This window comes from Gorilla gorilla, chromosome 19, assembly GCF_029281585.2.
Source record: "Gorilla gorilla gorilla isolate KB3781 chromosome 19, NHGRI_mGorGor1-v2.1_pri, whole genome shotgun sequence".
Classification (NCBI taxonomy): Eukaryota; Metazoa; Chordata; class Mammalia; order Primates; family Hominidae; genus Gorilla; species Gorilla gorilla.
In genome coordinates this window covers 69,129,804-69,147,620 of record NC_073243.2, presented here as the reverse complement: position 1 = coordinate 69,147,620, position 17,817 = coordinate 69,129,804, and the positions used below count along the sequence as shown (strand labels likewise).

The window sequence follows — 17,817 nt, the reverse complement described above, 5'->3', positions numbered from 1 at the left end:
AGGATTTATCCCAGGGATGCAAGGATGGTTCATCACACGCAAATACATAAACATAATACATCACATTACTAGAACCAAGAACAAAACTATGGAACCATCTCAATATTTTCTACTCTCTATTTCATTTATTTCTGTTCTGATCTTTATTATTTCCTTCCTTCTATGAACTTTATGCTTAGTTTATTCTTTTTCTGGTTTCTTCAGGTAAAATGTTAGGTTATTCATTTGAGATCTTTGTTTTCTGATGGAGGCATTTATTGCCATGAACTTCCATTGCTCTTAGAACGACTTTTGCTGCATTCCTTAAGGTTTGGTATGTTATTTCCATTTTTGTCTCAAGATATTTTTGATTTTATTTTTTACTTTTTAACTATTTTTTTAGGTTCAGAGATACATGTGCAGGTTTGTTATACAGGTAAATTGCATGTCACAGGGGTTTACCATACAGATTATTTCATCACCCAGGTAATAAGCATAGTGCCCAGAAGGTAGTTTTTTGATCTTCACCTTCCTTCCACCCTCTACCCTCCAGTAGGCCCTGGTATCTGTGGTTTCTGTCTTCGTGTCCATGTGTTCTCAATGTTTAGCTCCCATAATAAGTAAGAATATGTGGTATTTGTTTTCCTGTTCATGCATTAGTGTGCTTAGCATAATGGCCTCCAGCTCCATCCATGTGACTGCAGAGGACATGATCTTGTTCTTTTTTATGCCTGAGCAGTATTCCATGGTGTACATATACCACATTTCCTTTATCCAGTCTACCATTTTCTTTATTCTATGTCTTTGCTATTGTGAATAGTGCTATGATGAGCATACGCATGCATGTGTCTTTATGGTAAAATGGTTTATATTCCTTCAGGTAGATACCCAATAACGGGATTGCTGGGTCCAATGACAATTCTCTTTTAAGTTCTTTGAGAAGTTGCTAAACTGCTTGCCACAATGTCTGAACTAATTTGCATTATTACCAGCAGGGTATAAGTGTTCCCTTTTCTTTGCAACCTCACCAGCATCTGTTATTTTTTGACTTTTTGATAATAGCCATTCTGACTGCTGTGATGTAGTATCTCATTATGGTTTTGATATGCCTTTCTCTAATTATTAGTAATGTTGAGCATTTTTTCATACACTTCTTGGCCCATGCTTGTGTTCTTTTGAAAAGTGTCTGTTTATGCCTTTTGTCCATTTTTTAATGGGACTGTTTGTTTTTGGCTTGTTGATTTAAAGTTCCTTATAGATTCTGGATATTAGACCTTTGTCAGATGTATAGTTTGCAAATATTTTCAGCCATTCTGTAGATTATCTGTTTTTTCAGTTGTTTCTTTTGCTGTGCAGAAGCTCTTTGGTTTAATTAGATCCCATTTGTCGATTTTTGTTTTTGTTGCAATTGTTTTTGGCATCTTTGTCATGAAACCTTTGCTAAGGCCTATGTCCAGGATGGCCTATGTCCAGAATGGTATTTCCTAGGTTTTCTTCTAGGGTTTTTATAGTTTGGAGTTTTGCATTTAAACCTTTAATCCACCTTGAGTTGATAGTCGTACATGTTGAAAGGAAGGGGTCCAATTTCAATCTTCTGCATATAACTAGCCAGTTACCCAGCACCATTTATTAAACAGTGTTTTCCTCATTTCCTGTTTTTGTCAACTTTGTCAAATATTAGTTGGTTGCAGGTATGAGGCTTTATTTTGGGGTTCTCTATTCTGTTCCATTGATCTATGTGTCTTCTTTTTTAACCAGTACCATACTGTTTTGATTCCTATAGCCTTGTAGTATAATTTGAAGTCAGGTAATGTGATGCCCCTGGGTTTATTCTTTTTAGTTAGGATTGCCTTGACTATTTGGGCTGTGTTTTGCTTCCAAAACGATATTGATTCTTCTAATCCATAAGCATGGAATGTTTTTCCATTTGCGTTATCTGTCATTTTCTTTCATCAGTGTTTTATAGTTCTACTTACAAAGATATTTCACCTCCTTTGTTAAATGTATTCCTAGGTTTCTGTGTGTGTGTGTGTCTATAATAGGCTATGTTAACCTGATAACAATTTAACTTTCTTGTATAAAAAACTCTACACTTTTACGCCACATACCCCCCCCCACACACACATTTTAAATTTTCGATGTCACACTTACATCTTTTTATATTGCATATTTCTTAACAAATTATTGTACCTAGTATTATTTTTAATAATTTTATCTTTTAACCTTCATTCTAAAATAAAAGTGATTTGCATATTACCATGAAAATATTAGACTACTTTAAATTGGACTGTGTACTTACTTTTACTAGTGAGTTTTATACTTTCATATGTTTTTATGTTACTCATTAGCCTCCTTTTCTTTCAGCTAAAGAACTCCCTTTAGCAGTTCTTGTAAGATAGGTCTGTTGGTGAGGAATGGTTAATTTTAATATAACAAAGTACAAAAAGTTCATCTGTAGAGTTTCAGGTTTCATATTTCCACTAACCTGTAAGAATTTATCATTTGAGTTTTAGTCTATTGTTAAACAGAAATGTTCACAATTATGTGAAAAGTTTATTAAAATATTCCTCATTTTCCTCATTATTTATCTGTGTGAGGCCAGGTTTTATTCATTTACTTCAACCAAAATAGCACATTCTAATAGATTTAATTCAGAAGCAGTTATAAAAATACAGTCATCTTCCTTTAAGTCTGACATTAAATAAATTTGCAAAAATGTAAAACAGTATCACTCTTCTCACTCTATTTTTTGTTGTTTGGGAAAGTACAATAATTTTTATGAAAATATATTATTTAACAAAATCAATTTATTATTTTCATTTTAAAAATAAGGATTTTAAAATTTTTTCATTTCAATTTCTAATACGGTAAATAGTGATGGGTATAACCCAACTAAACCAAACTCTTTAAGATTCTCAAATTTTTAAGAGTGTAAAGGAGTCCTGAAATAAAAAAGTTAAACAACCTAGAAAAAAACAAAGATATAAATCAGCATGTTAGCATTCATCAATTCAGTTACCATCATTTCATCCCTAAAAGCCATGGCATATAGTTACGTCTCACTGAGCCACCACTTTGAAACTCCCACCCTGTGCCAGGTACTTGTGAGCATGCCCTTTGTTAATCAGCTGTTCAGGGCTATATCCCAACATGGCTTTGTTGCACTTTTCGTGGCACCTCTGCTAAATCTCATTAGGTAGACCAAAGGGGTCAGTTAACTTTTTCTTTATACCTTTTATTCATGATATTTATAAGTTTGGTAATTTACAAAGGTCTTGGAGAAAGACCAGGGGCTTATATATAATAATTTATTTATCTCTTGAAGAAACAAACAATATAATTGGTTATGAAGCACAGGCGTCATAAGCAGAAAACAGGTTTATAAGTAAAGGGGGAAAACCTAGTGTGTGTCGCTTGCATCAGGAATTCATGTTACCATTTGGCAATATGAATTTGCTTAGCAGTGTGCTTTTTTTTCCCCTCCCCACAGGATCTTGCTCTGTCCCCAGGCTAGAGTACAGTGGCCCAATCTCGGCTCACTGCAACCTCCACCTCCAGAGTTCAAGTGATTCTCATGCCTCAGACTCCTGAGTAGCTAGGATTACAGGCGCAAGCCACCACACCCAGCTAATACAGCTAATTTTTGTATTTTTAGTAGAGACAGGGTTTCTTCATGTTGGCCAGACTGGTCTCGAACTCCTGACCTCAGGTGATCCACCAACCTCGGCCTCCCAAAGTGCTGGGATTATAGGCATGAGCCACTGTGCCCAGCCGCCCTTTTTAGTAAATACATTTTGCATGACCATGCGGTTGTTTATAGCTATTTATCTAGTAAACCAATAACTTACAGTTTTTTAAAGGCTTAATGGATAGCATGGAATTATTCATGATATCTGTGCCATATCTTGAGGACCCACTGTATACCTGATATAGCACTGAACTTTGGAAATGAAAAATAATGAGTGATCTTGGGGAATTTACAATGTAACATAGAAAGGTGTGTATCACTAAATTTGCACAATGAAATATAATTAATAATAGAAGAAGTATATTATCTGGCAGAATAGAGTGGGGAAAAGTACCAGCAAAGACTTAGAATACCAGCTCTCCTCAATACTTGCACTTAGACTTGGATGAGAAACAGTTCCCCGCACAGGCAGATGACAGGGTTAGGTATGATAGGAGCCACGTAAGTAAGAGCCACTCAAAATCTGAGTTTGGTGTGGCTGGTGTGGAGGGTTGAGGGAATATGAAGAGAGGACCACAACTTGAATCACTGAGGGCCCTTTTTTGATCCTATTAGTGAAATCTTTAAAGAAATTGCATTGGTGACAATAACAGAGAAATAAGGGCTTTGAGGATGAAAACATAGGCTTTAAAAAAAAAACTTAAGAAAAAATAATAAAGTAAGTTCAGTATTCAGTGTCCTGTCTTAAAGAAAGCATTTTAGGCATGCAAATATCCCATATATTCAGAGGCTTCTATAAAAAATACAAACAAACCCTGTCATATACACATGAGGCAAAAAAAGATACTTTGTGAGTAGAAACTAATTGAGGTAAAAGAAAAACTTGTTTTAGAAGCTGAAGGCCCAGCTGCTGACTTAATAAAACAAATTATGAGAATTTTGTTTATGCGAAAATCCATGCTGTTGAAAACGCGAGTGTTTAAAGTTTTCTATAAACAGGAACAAGGTGTTCTACCAAAAAAAATGTATGAAAAGCACATTGAATACCTGCTTTGAGTATTTGACTTGGAGGAAAATACAATCACTAGTTGAGTATACCTCTTTGATAGCAATATGTGTTAAAAGTCTGACAGTCTCACTCTACCCCTCCCCGAGAAGGTAAAGGAACATCCTGACCTTAAGGGTTGTGAGACCTAGATGTTTCTTACCGAAGAACTCTGGTGACTTTTCTTTGCAGATTTTAAATAGCAAACTATTTTATGGTAGCTTTAAGCCTTCCAGAGCAAGCAGATTAGGTATGTAGTTCCTTTTAATAAAAGTATTTGGAAGTTCAATAAAAGCAATTATGATTTTTCTAGGACCTTTTCCAATTCTGTGATTATGTGAATGACTACCCAGAATTTCCATCAAACACTGATATACAACTTGCTATGGCTACAATTTATTTTGGTGTGAAAACATGTTTGTTTTTCTGTTCTTATGTCTCCCTTCATACAAAAGTATAATATCCCAGATATGTAGGCATATAGTTCTGCCATTCAGAGTAATTCTAATATGCTTTAATCTTATTAACTATCTGGAAGACTAATGCACAGTTATAGCTGCATTTCTTTAAGCAAGTCTATCATATCTTTGGGTTTATACCAAACTAAATTTGTGAACTATTATCCATTTACAAAATGATTATTTACATCAATCTTCCTTTAAATAGCAAATGCTCACAATGCATTTTAAAATATTACCTACTTTATAAAAATCCATTCTGAATAAAAATGGGAGAATACCTGTAGTGTTCATTGCATTGAGTTGTTGACTCTTTGGCCAATATGCGTTTATATTTTGTCTTGAAAGATGGACCCTATATTGTCAACATCAGTTCCAGTGTACTCATTGAAAGTGGATAAGGAATATGAAGTGCGTGTGAGATCCAAACAACGAAACTCTGGAAATTATGGCGAGTTCAGTGAGGTGCTCTATGTAACACTTCCTCAGATGAGCCAATTTACATGTGAAGAAGGTAAAAGAAATAAAAGATTAAAATAGTAGCTAACCTGGCTTTTGTCAATATAACAGTTGATTCACCCCTGCACTGGTAGTGTGTTGTCCAAATCAAAATATATTAACATCAGATATCAGGGTGAGAGACCTTGAGCTCACTATCTGTAACAGATATTGTTCATTGCAAAAGCAGAAGGAAGATTTAGTTTCCAAATTTTTCATTCAGGAAAAGTCCGGGGGGCAGGTGGAAGTTTAGAGACAGGAATTTGGTGGCAATCTCCAGATGGTAGAATTCAGATGATTCTTTTCTTTATATATTTTTATATTTCTGAAATTTTCTATAGTAAGTTTGTTTTGAATTTATAATCAGGAAAAAAAGCTGTACTGATGGTTAGGGAAGAAAGTATGTATCTATATGGATGGACAGATATGTGGCATCTAAGAGGAAACCCAATATTGAGTCAGCATAGGTAGTCAACAGCAGGTGCATACGGTTTTAGAAAGCGGAGGCGTGGCTTTTACCTAGAGGAATGCCTAATAAGTAGTGTGGCAGTCATACTTAAAGGAGACGTGGAACATTTGAAAACCCTATGTAGGAGAATCACAACAATGATTAAAGTTTTTAAAAATGGGACCTATGAATTTAGAATAAAAGAATTAAAACTTTTAGATACAGAAATAAAGAAAACTGATTAATAATGAGCAGAAAGTATAGAGTATTATTATTCTCAAATGGGAAATGGCTCTATTCCATCTTCACTGAAAACAGAAGTTTACAGGGCTATATGTTTGTTAATGAAACAACCACAAGCTACATAGAAAATAAATTTATATTTCTGTATTTACTATACGGGTAGAATCTCATGATACTAAATAGCATTAGGATGAAAATTTCTATAGCACCATTTTCTCTAAACTCTAGTTAACTGAATTCTTGTTTCCAAACTATTTGATATTATGCAATTCTGGCCTTAAAAGTACGATAGCTATACACCCTTAAGCTTAGTGTAGTGGCATTTAATTCACTTAACATATATTTTTTAAACTGTCTTTTCCTTCTGTTACTAACAAAAAAAGAAGCTCTAACTTTATGTTATTTTCCTGAATATATCATTGATATGAAATTATAGACACTACAAGACAAAAAATGATTTTTTCTCCCCCACCAATTCTTTAAAATGCTTATAATATCTCCCTAGGGGATTTTAATAACTTTTTAAATAAGAAAAAACTATTTCAGCATAAAGACCTACATTTTAAATGGCAACGTTAAGGTAAATTTCATCTGTCATTTTTATGAAAAAGTGGTTAGCCTTTGCCTCTGTGGTAAGAATACTGGGTACCAACTGCAAAGTAGCTGGCAGGTACTCAATCTTAAGGAATGAAATAGAAGTTTTACAAACAGGTTCCCCTAAGTCTCATACAAAGCATACTAAAACCTGAAGATGGGAGCCTCAGTAGTGATCTTTCTGTCAATTTTATGTATATAATATACATGAGACATATTTATTATATTTTAATAATTTAATTTATTGATATAAATATGTATATCTATAGCTGTAAAATATATGTTATTTGTGTCTAAGAATTTTCTGTCATGATTTATCAGTAAAAACTCCGCCTTCATCTTTTTGATAAATCTTCAATCTGGAGGCTAAGAAAATCACCACACTTAAAAAAAAATAGAAAAGAAACCGAGTGGGCATTATTTAGGTAGTGTGTTAATAAGCAACACTTTTTTCCTGGAGCTGAAACCTTTATGATACTCCCTGGACACATAGTATGCTTAAAGCAGATTGTTTGTTTTCATAAAACACACATTGATTTTGAACTATATGCTGTTTCTTTATTTTGAAGTTTTTTTTAATGTGAGGAGATTTGAAAAGTGCACAGAGATGTTCATAAAACAGAAAAAACTAAGTCATTGCATTCTGTTTCAGTGGTTATCAAGAGAAATCACTGACTTTATTAGATGAATACAAATTATGAATTTTTTGTGAAAAGGGAAAGGGAAATGTAAACTGTGCTTCAACTATTCGTAATTCTGAAAGCGAAATATTCTTGTGTGTTTCAGATTTCTACTTTCCATGGCTCTTAATTATTATCTTTGGAATATTTGGGCTAACAGTGATGCTATTTGTATTCTTATTTTCTAAACAGCAAAGGTAGGTCTGGAGTAGTATTCTTTGGTATTTTGTGTCAGTTGCTTAGATTTCCGTATGTGTTTCTATTTGTTATTTGATATTTTCTTTGTCAAATTATGAGTGGAAATTTTAGTTAACCTAGTACACTTTTATCTCCAGTTATATATTTACCATTCATATAAAACTCAATTTGTTGTATTTATCATAGACAACTTAGAGGTTTAGATTCTATCTGGAGACTTGTACAGGACATTAAGAGGCTTAAGCTGGTGACTATGCATACCTTGTGATATGTACCTCTTTATCCAAGAGCTAGCTCTTTCCCTCAAGTCCTCAACAAGTTGACCCATTCATTCCAGGACTTCAAAGTATCACTGAGCCTTTGACTGAGTCTGATACAGTCCTTATATACAGACAATTTATTTTTTCCTTGAGACGGAGTCTGACTCCGTTGCCCAGGCTGGAGTGCAATGGTGCAATCTTGGCTCACTGCAACCGCTGCCCCCCAGGTTCAAGTGATTCTCCTGCCTCAGCCTCCCGAGTAGCTGGGATTACAGGCACTCACCACCATGCCCGGCTAATTTTTGTGTTTTTTTAGTAGAGACAGGGTTTCACCACGTTGGCCAGGCTGGTCTTGAACTCCTGATCTCAATATACAGGCAAATTTAAGTGGCAAACTACCCAGGTAGATAATTAAGTCTAATAAAATATTTTTTACACTTCATATAATGGTGATTTCAAGTAAATTCAGGTTTAATTTAAATTATTTGGATATTTATGATTTTGTGTTTTACCTGCATTTATAAACACAGCTAAAAGTCTTTAAAAGTGTAAAGAGATTCCATTCCACTTTCTCTTGGAATCAAAAGTCTTGAGTTCCAGTTACCATTTTGCCATTGCTGTTTGACCTTGTTTGAGTCCCTTAATCTCTCTAGGCCTCCATATTCTTGTGGTTAATATGAGGGTATGGGTTATATAATCTTTAAAGTTTCCTTGAGCTATGGTGTATATTATTTATATTATTCTGTTTTTCTTCCTGATAGAAACTCACTACACACGACAGGAAATTTTTTTTAACAAAATATGGGAAAAATGATTGGTACTGATTGCCAGTGTCGTACACTTAAGGTTTTTTTGTTTGTTTGTTGTTGTTTTTCTTTGTTTGTTTTGTGGGTTTTTTTGGTTTTTTTTTTTGTTTTTTTTTTGAGACAGAGTCTTGTTCTGTCACCCAGGCTGGAGTCTGGAGAGTGCAGTAGCGCAATCTCAGCTCACTGCAACCTCCACCTCCCAGGTTCAAGCAATTCTCCTGCCTCAGCCTCCAGAGTAGCTGGGATTACAGGCATGCGCCACCATGCCCAGCTAATTTTGTATTTTTAGATACAGTTTCACCATGTTGGTCAGACTGATCTCGAACTCCTGACCTCAGGTGATCTGCCTGCCTCAGCCTCCCAAAGCGCTGGGATTACAGGTGTGAGCTACCGCTCCTGGCCCCATTTAAGGTATTTTTAAAGTCCCAATGGTTAATCTTGCTGCTTCTCCTAGAATTAAGGTGACTAACACTCCCAGGTTGCCTAGAACTCTCCTGGTTTTTAGCAATGCAAGTCCTGTGTGCCAGGAAATCCCTCAGTTCCAGGTAACCAAGACAGTTGATCCCCTTACCTAGAATTGAAAATACATTCTCCAGCTGAAGCCAAGAGGCATCTATAAATCAAAATGAGATCTATGTTAATATATTTTAAAAGATTTTACTTTGTTATATAAGGTAGTATAGCACTTGTAAACTTCAAAATAGAATTTTGTTAGGAAGAAGAATTATTGGGACGCTAGATTTCTAGAGTGTCAAGCATGCTAAAAGTCTAACTGAATGCAGAAAGGGTTATTTTCAGTAGAGCTTCATGTCCAATTTTATAATATAAACCAATTGGAAAGTAAAATTCATTCTGAATTCCATTTTGCACCTAACTTTCTGGCAACATTCCTGTTTTCCAAAACAGCAGCTATCGTAAATCACAACACAATTTTCTGTTGTTTCAGGAAAATAAATAAATATATTTTTGGAATTTTGTGTATTTAAGTAATGCCAACAACAAAAAAGCCAAATTATTCTGTTGATTAATTTCAGTTTATTAATCTATATATTTGGTGGGAAAATTTATACATAACTTCAGTAGATAAACTCACGAGGTATGTAAAGTAATTAGCTCTTAGTATTAGCTGTGAATTTCTAGCCATTGTGAAGGCCAAGTCAATTTGTTATGTTGTTTAGTTATATTAGTTAACAATATTAGGAAGAAAAAATTATCCTCTCAAAAAGTAGGATTTCCAAGAAAACATATTACTTATAATACAGTGCTTTTTATAAATAATGAAATGCTTAACTATAATGTTTACTCAAAATCACCAAATTCTACAATTGATTTGAAATCTTTATTGTTCTCCCAAATTTCCTGCACTAAATTGAATTTTCTGTAAGAAAGAATTAACTTTTTTTTTCATTTGCCCATTAAAAACCCTTATCATTGTCTAAATTTGCATGTTCTACTGAAAGTGGGAAATAGTAGCAAATATTTGTCAGCAAGTATGGACAGAACATGTAGTTCCAGCAATTAAATTGATACTGCAAAGAATGAGATTTTTCCTAGAACTGTAGGGCTGTAAAGTGGCATCAGGTCCTGCATGCCTTTGAAATTTTCTGAGTCCACAATTCATTATCCAACCCACTTCACCCTGCTTTAATCCAGTTAATTGAGTCAACTCTAGCAAAATTTATAATTTTATTTGTATCTGATACAAAATCACAAACATAGTTTCAAGTCAGGCTATTATTATACTGGTTCCTACCACACAACCCTCCCAGCCTTTGAGCTGTTACCAATTGAGGAAAGAAATAACTGAATCCACCTAAAATAGAATTTCCAAACCAGTAGCGAAATTCAGCCTACAGATTCATATTTTGTTATTTTATTTTAATTAGTTTTGATTTCAGAGTGAAGATTTTCCTACAAAGTGTTTGTAAAATAGAGAATTTTCACACAAAAATCCAGATTTGGGGATTATCTTTTAAAAATGAAAGATGTAGTGAAACTGAACAAGGCAGCATATGCTGCAGCAGACAACCAGCTGTCCTATTTGGGATTGGCTCTCATTCTTTAATTTGCCACCATCCTCATTCCTCCTAATGACTTTGCAACTGGCTTGCTTTGTTCATCTTCATGACCTGCTTGGGCCTCTTAGATTTACGGTCTGCCACTGTGGCATAAGGTCACTACAACCCCTAGAAAACAACTAGCGCATGCCTGAATGCATCATCCTATTCAAAAAGGAAAAGCACATGTCACAAAGTCAAACATCAGCCATTTGGAAACCTTTGCTACCTGTAATTAGAGTTATGTTCCATCTTTTTATGTTTTTGGGAATTTGAAATACGAATTTCGAGATGCAAAATCAAAAAAAAAAAAAACAGCGAAACAGCAGCATGACACAAAGAAACTGGGTTTTGATTTGGAGTCAGGTTCTCTGGGTTTGAGCCCCAACTGTGCCAACTATGAATGCATGATTTGAACATGTTCCTTAATTTTCCAAGTTTTTGCACAGATATATCATCTGCCTCCCTGGGAGTCATAAGGATTAAGTGAAATGTTTAGTGCAGGGGTCACAAACTTATTTCATAGAGTCCGAGTACATTTTTAGGCTTTTCAAGCCATACAGTCTCTATCACAGCTACTCAACTCTGCCACTGTGGCATGAAAGTGGCCATAAACAAAATGGAAATGAATGAAGATGCTTGTGTTCTCATGAAACTTTATCTACACAAACACGTGACAGGCCAGATTTGGCCCACAGACCTTAATTTAGTGACCCATGGTTTAGTGCAAAGTATATCCCACAGTGTCTGATTTATCAGAAGCACTAAAAAATGATAGTAGTTATTATTAATAATTTGTATTGCTTATTTCTATATCTATAATTCATCAGTAACAATATGCTTTAACATTTGCCCCACTGAGTAGTAGAGGCTACTTAATGCAATTTATAAAATGGAATTTTGCTTATTCCTTGGATTAGGTAAAATAGCAAGTGGAAATACTGAGAAAATGTATTCCTTATGGAATGGACTAGACTGACCATTCACACTGAGTGGAATAGCAACTGATATCCAAAAATCTGGTTACCACCTCTTCATGACAGTGTCATCTCTGAGTAGTCAGGAGTTTTTTTAAAAATTAAATGAATTGTTTGGAATAATCTCTGGGCCTTTTTCCAGTGCTATAATTTGATTTTAAAAAATAAACTCCAGGCCAGATACAATGGCTTATAGCATATAAATCCAGCACTTTGGGAGGATGGGGCGGGAGTATTGCCCTGAGACCAGGAGTTCCAGACAGCTCGGGCAATGACTAGAGCAAGACTCCATTACAAAAAATGAAACAACAAAAATTAGCACACCCTGTAGTCCTAGCTACTTAGGAGGCTGAGGCAAGCATATCGCTTGGCCCAGGAGTTTGAGGCTGCAGTGAATTATGATTGCACCACTGGACTCCAGTGTGGGCAATGAAGTAAGACCCTGTCTCAAAAAGTTTTAAAAAAAATTAAAAACACCATAAATTCCAATTACACTATTAATTGTACAAAATAGATACATGATTTATTCATTTTTATAACCAAAAAATAATTAAAAGATTTGGAACAAAAAATGTAAATGCACCCTAGAATTGTATATATAAACCCATACTGATTAGTTAGAGATAGTTAAAATTTAATCTGTCATCTGAAATGAATCCTGTAGTAAAACCCTGGTTAATAAGATCATCTTAGATAATTTCATAATTAATATGAACTATATGGCTAACCTACCCAAGTCTACCCTTTTTCAAGTGTGTAAGTAATCTTGGCTCCATGTGGATTGACTCTTTTTTCTTTCTTTCCTGTACAAATTACTGATGAGATGTACACTAGAATTGCCTTATAGCTGAAGTGGAAATCAGCTTCAGATGAAATTAAATTTCTTTCTTTCAAATACTAAATCTGGCTGAAAATAAAAAGCATTAAGAAAAAAAGGATTGTGGGAAAACCACATTTTCTTTTAATAGACTTCAGATGAGGCTTTTTGGGTTTTTTAGTTGTTGTTCTTTTTTTTCCTTATACAGTTTTTCTTTCTCATTTACTGTCTAATATTTTCTTCTGTTTCTCATACTCCAATTATATAAAGTACCAGAATATTTGGAAAAAGTAATAGTATTGCCAATATTTTATTTCTATCTTTTGCTATAATTGAGAATATGTAGCTTTTAAGATGTCAAAACCAAAATTTTATATGTTTTCAAGGATTAAAATGCTGATTCTGCCCCCAGTTCCTGTTCCAAAGATTAAAGGAATCGATCCAGATCTCCTCAAGGTAACTAATAATTTTATCTAAATTGTAGCTAGTACTAATTAACACCTGAAGACGCCTGTCATATGGTGAAGGTTTTCTGTAAGCTATATATATCGCATTCAATTTTCTTGTATCTCTTCTCCTGGAGAAAATTTTTTTAAATATTCTATTTCTTAAAAATAAGAAACTGTCATATGTATTTAAAAAGTTACACACTAATTTATGTTTTGTTATATGTTTTGTTACTGTTGTTCTTATTGTAACCGTAATTAATCTCTGAACATTATTTGCTAATTCATTTAATTATTATGAGTTTCTTTTCATAGATCTTCATTTTCTTTCTATTTTCTAGGAAGGAAAATTAGAGGAGGTGAACACAATCTTAGCCATTCATGATAGCTATAAACCCGAATTCCACAGTGATGACTCTTGGGTTGAATTTATTGAGCTAGATATTGATGAGCCAGATGAAAAGACTGAGGGATCAGACACAGACAGACTTCTAAGCAGTGACCACGAGAAATCACATAGTAACCTAGGGGTGAAGGATGGCGACTCTGGACGTACCAGCTGTTGTGAACCTGACATTCTGGAGACTGATTTCAATGCCAATGACATACATGAGGGTACCTCAGAGGTTGCTCAGCCACAGAGGTTAAAAGGGGAAGCAGATCTCTTATGCCTTGACCAGAAGAATCAAAATAACTCACCTTATCATGATGCTTGCCCTGCTACTCAGCAGCCCAGTGTTATCCAAGCAGAGAAAAACAAACCACAACCACTTCCTACTGAAGGAGCTGAGTCAACTCACCAAGCTGCCCATATTCAGCTAAGCAATCCAAGTTCACTGGCAAACATCGACTTTTATGCCCAGGTGAGTGACATTACACCAGCAGGTAGTGTGGTCCTTTCCCCGGGCCAAAAGAATAAGGCAGGGATGTCCCAGTGTGACATGCACCCGGAAATGGTCTCACTCTGCCAAGAAAACTTCCTTATGGACAATGCCTACTTCTGTGAGGCAGATGCCAAAAAGTGCATCCCTGTGGCTCCTCACATCAAGGTTGAATCACACATACAGCCAAGCTTTAACCAAGAGGACATTTACATCACCACAGAAAGCCTTACCACTGCTGCTGGGAGGCCTGGGACAGAAGAACATGTTCCAGGTTCTGAGATGCCTGTCCCAGACTATACCTCCATTCATATAGTACAGTCCCCACAGGGCCTCATACTCAATGCGACTGCCTTGCCCTTGCCTGACAAAGAGTTTCTCTCATCGTGTGGCTATGTGAGCACAGACCAGCTGAACAAAATCATGCCTTAGCCTTTCTTTGGTTTCCCAAGAGCTACATATTTAATAGCAAAGAATTGACTGGGGCAATAACGTTTAAGCCAAAACAATGTTTAAACCTTTTTTGGGAGAGTGACAGGGTGGGGTATGGATTCTAAAATGCCTTTTCCCAAAATGTTGAAATATGATGTTAAAAAAATAAGAAGAATACTTAATCAGATAGATATTCCTATTGTGCAATGTAAATATTTTAAAGAATTGTGTCAGACTGTTTAGTAGCAGTGATTGTCTTATTATTGTGGGTGTTAATTTTTGATACTAAGCATTGAATGGCTATGTTTTTAATGTATAGTAAATCACGCTTTTTGAAAAAGCGAAAAAATCAGGTGGCTTTTGCGGTTCAGGAAAATTGAATGCAAACCATAGCACAGGCTAATTTTTTGTTGTTTCTTAAATAAAAAACTTTTTTATTTAAAAAACTAAATTAAAACTAGAGGTGAGAAATTTAAACTATAAGCAAGAAGGCAAAAATAGTTTGGATATGTAAAACATATATTTTGACATAAAATTGATAAAGATATTTTTAATAATTTAGACTTCAAGCATGGCTATTTTATATTACACTACACACTGTGTACTGCAGTTGGTATGACCCCTCTAAGGAGTGTAGCAACTACAGTCTAAAGCTGGTTTAATGTTTTGGCCAATGCACCTAAAGAAAAACAAATTAGTTTTTTACAAAGCCCTTTTATACCTACCCAGACTCCTTCAACAATTCTAAAATGATTGTAGTAATCTGCATTATTGGAATATAATTGTTTTATCTGAATTTTTAAACAAATATTTGTTAATTTAGAAAACTTTAAAGCGTTTGCACAGATCAACTTACCAGGCACCAAAAGAAGTAAAAGCAAAAAAAGAAAACCTTTCTTCACCAAATCTTGGTTGATGCCAAAAAAAAATACATGCTAAGAGAAGTAGAAATCATAGCTGGTTCACACTGACCAAGATGCTTAAGTGCTGCAGTTGCACGCGGAGTGAGTTTTTTAGTGCGTGCAGATGGTGAGAGATAAGATCTATAGCCTCTGCAGCGGAATCTGTTCACACCCAACTTGGTTTTGCTACATAATTATCCAGGAAGGGAATAAGGTACAAGAAGCATTTTGTAAGTTGAAGCAAATCGAATGAAATTAACTGGGTAATGAAACAAAGAGTTCAAGAAATAAGTTTTTGTTTCACAGCCTATAACCAGACACATACTCATTTTTCATGGTAATGAACAGAACATAGACAGAAGAAACAAGGTTTTCAGTCCCCACAGATAACTGAAAATTATTTAAACTGCTAAAAGAAACTTTCTTTCTCACTAAATCTTTTATAGGATTTATTTAAAATAGCAAAAGAAGAAGTTTCATCATTTTTTACTTCCTCTCTGAGTGGACTGGCCTCAAAGCAAGCATTCAGAAGAAAAAGAAGCAACCTCAGTAATTTAGAAATCATTTTGCAATTCCTTAATATCCTAAACATCATTCATTTTTGTTGTTGTTGTTGAGACAGAGTCTCGCTCTGTCGCCAGGCTAGAGTGCAGTGGCGCGATCTTGACTCACTGCAATCTCCACCTCCCACAGGTTCAAGCAATTCCCGTGCCTCAGCCTCCTGAGTAGCGGGGACTACAGGCACGCACCACCATGCCAGGCTAATTTTTTTGTATTTTAGCAGAGACGGGGTTTCACCATGTTGGCCAGGATGGTCTCGATCTCCTGACCTCGTGACCCACCCGACTCGGCCTCCCAAAGTGCTGGGATTACAGGTGTGAGCCACCACCGTGCCTGGCCCTAAACATCATTCTTAAGAGCATTGGGATATCTCCTGAAAAGGTTTATGAAAAGAAGAATCTCATCTCAGTGAAGAATACTTCTCATTTTTTAAAAAAGCTTAAAACTTTGAAGTTAGCTTTAACTTAAATAGTATTTCCCATTTATCGCAGACCTTTTTTAGGAAGCAAGCTTAATGGCTGATAATTTTAAATTCTCTTTCTTGCAGGAAGGACTATGAAAAGCTACAATTGAGTGTTTAAAGTTCAACATGTTATTTGTAATAGATGTTTAATAGATTTTCTGCTACTTTGCTGCTATGGTTTTCTCCAAGAGCTACATAATTTAGTTTCATATAAAGTATCATCAGTGTAGAACCTAATTCAGTTCAAAGCTGTGTGTTTGGAAGACTATCTTACTATTTCACAACAGCCTGACAACATTTCTATAGCCAAAAATAGCTAAATACCTCAATCAGTCTCAGAATGTCATTTTGGTACTTTGGTGGCCATACAAGCCATTATTCACTAGTATGACTAGTTGTGTCTGGCAGTTTATATTTAACTCTCTTTATGTCTGTGGATTTTTTCCTTCAAAGTTTAATAAATTTATTTTCTTGGATTCCTGATAGTGTGCTTCTGTTATCAAACACCAACATAAAAATGATCTAAACCACTCTGTATACTGTGAATTATCATTGTAAGGAGAGCTTAGCACCACTGGATCAAATACATCAGCATTGGGTATGGAGATTTTTATGTGCTGAGATATAGAGAGGGAAACGTATCCCCCTTCCCTTATTTTTTGAGAAGACAAAAGCCCAACTCAGAAATATCCCACTGGCTTGGCCCTCACCTTAGGCTGTGACTCCCCATAGGCAAAGGTTCATAGAGCCGTGTATTTGATGCATCATGGAAAATAAATGACATGGGTGTCGGATGAGGGAAAGTGATATGTGAGCATTATCTTTACATTTCCAGCTTGAGCATGTTGTCTGGAAGGAAGGAAAGCAGTTCTTCCTCTGCCATTCACCCATTGGCCTAAGTCAGTTTATTGGACTAGCTGCTTGTTATCATGGGAATCAGCTAATAAGTCAGGCTTGGGAGGAAGGCTGATTAGGTAGGTTCTGTAGGAGCCTGAGAGAGCCGTGAAGTTTAGATTCCTACAGCAGGAGGCAGGATGCAGGTGAGGTAGCTGCTGAACCCTAGGCTCCTGAGCAGGCACTGGATTCTGAGATGTAGGAATCTGGTGAGGACACTGATAAACCTACTAAACAATGAGGTATTGCTTCAGCAAGTCAAATGCAAAGTGCCACAACTTTTTATAATACTCAAGTGTTATGTTAAAAAAAAAAAAATGTCTTCACCTGCTGCCTTCTGCTCGGCGAGCAGCCATTACCTGAAAGAAGCATGGAGTGAAGCCTCAGGGCTTCTTCATATAGATGCTTTAAGATATGAGGAGTACAGGGAAAAGAAAGCCTGCCTACTTCCGTGGATTGAAATAACACAATTCCATTTCAGAAGATTAAT

At 35.5% G+C, this 17,817-nt stretch overlaps 1 protein-coding gene across 2 annotated transcripts in view; it reads left to right on the top strand.

The window, feature by feature from the left end:
* The window catches only part of GHR (growth hormone receptor), a 310,424-nt gene extending 293,515 nt beyond the window's left edge, over positions 1 to 16,909 (top strand). For both annotated transcript variants that reach the window (XM_019013672.4, XM_055367529.2), the window contains exons 7-10: positions 5,519 to 5,684; positions 7,740 to 7,830; positions 13,135 to 13,204; positions 13,536 to 16,909. In XM_019013672.4, the coding sequence (XP_018869217.4) occupies positions 5,519 to 5,684; positions 7,740 to 7,830; positions 13,135 to 13,204; positions 13,536 to 14,507 (1,299 nt within the window). In that variant the 3' untranslated portion in view covers positions 14,508 to 16,909. The remainder of the gene's footprint in view (positions 1 to 5,518; positions 5,685 to 7,739; positions 7,831 to 13,134; positions 13,205 to 13,535) is intronic.
* Positions 16,910 to 17,817: the final 908 nt, after the last annotated feature.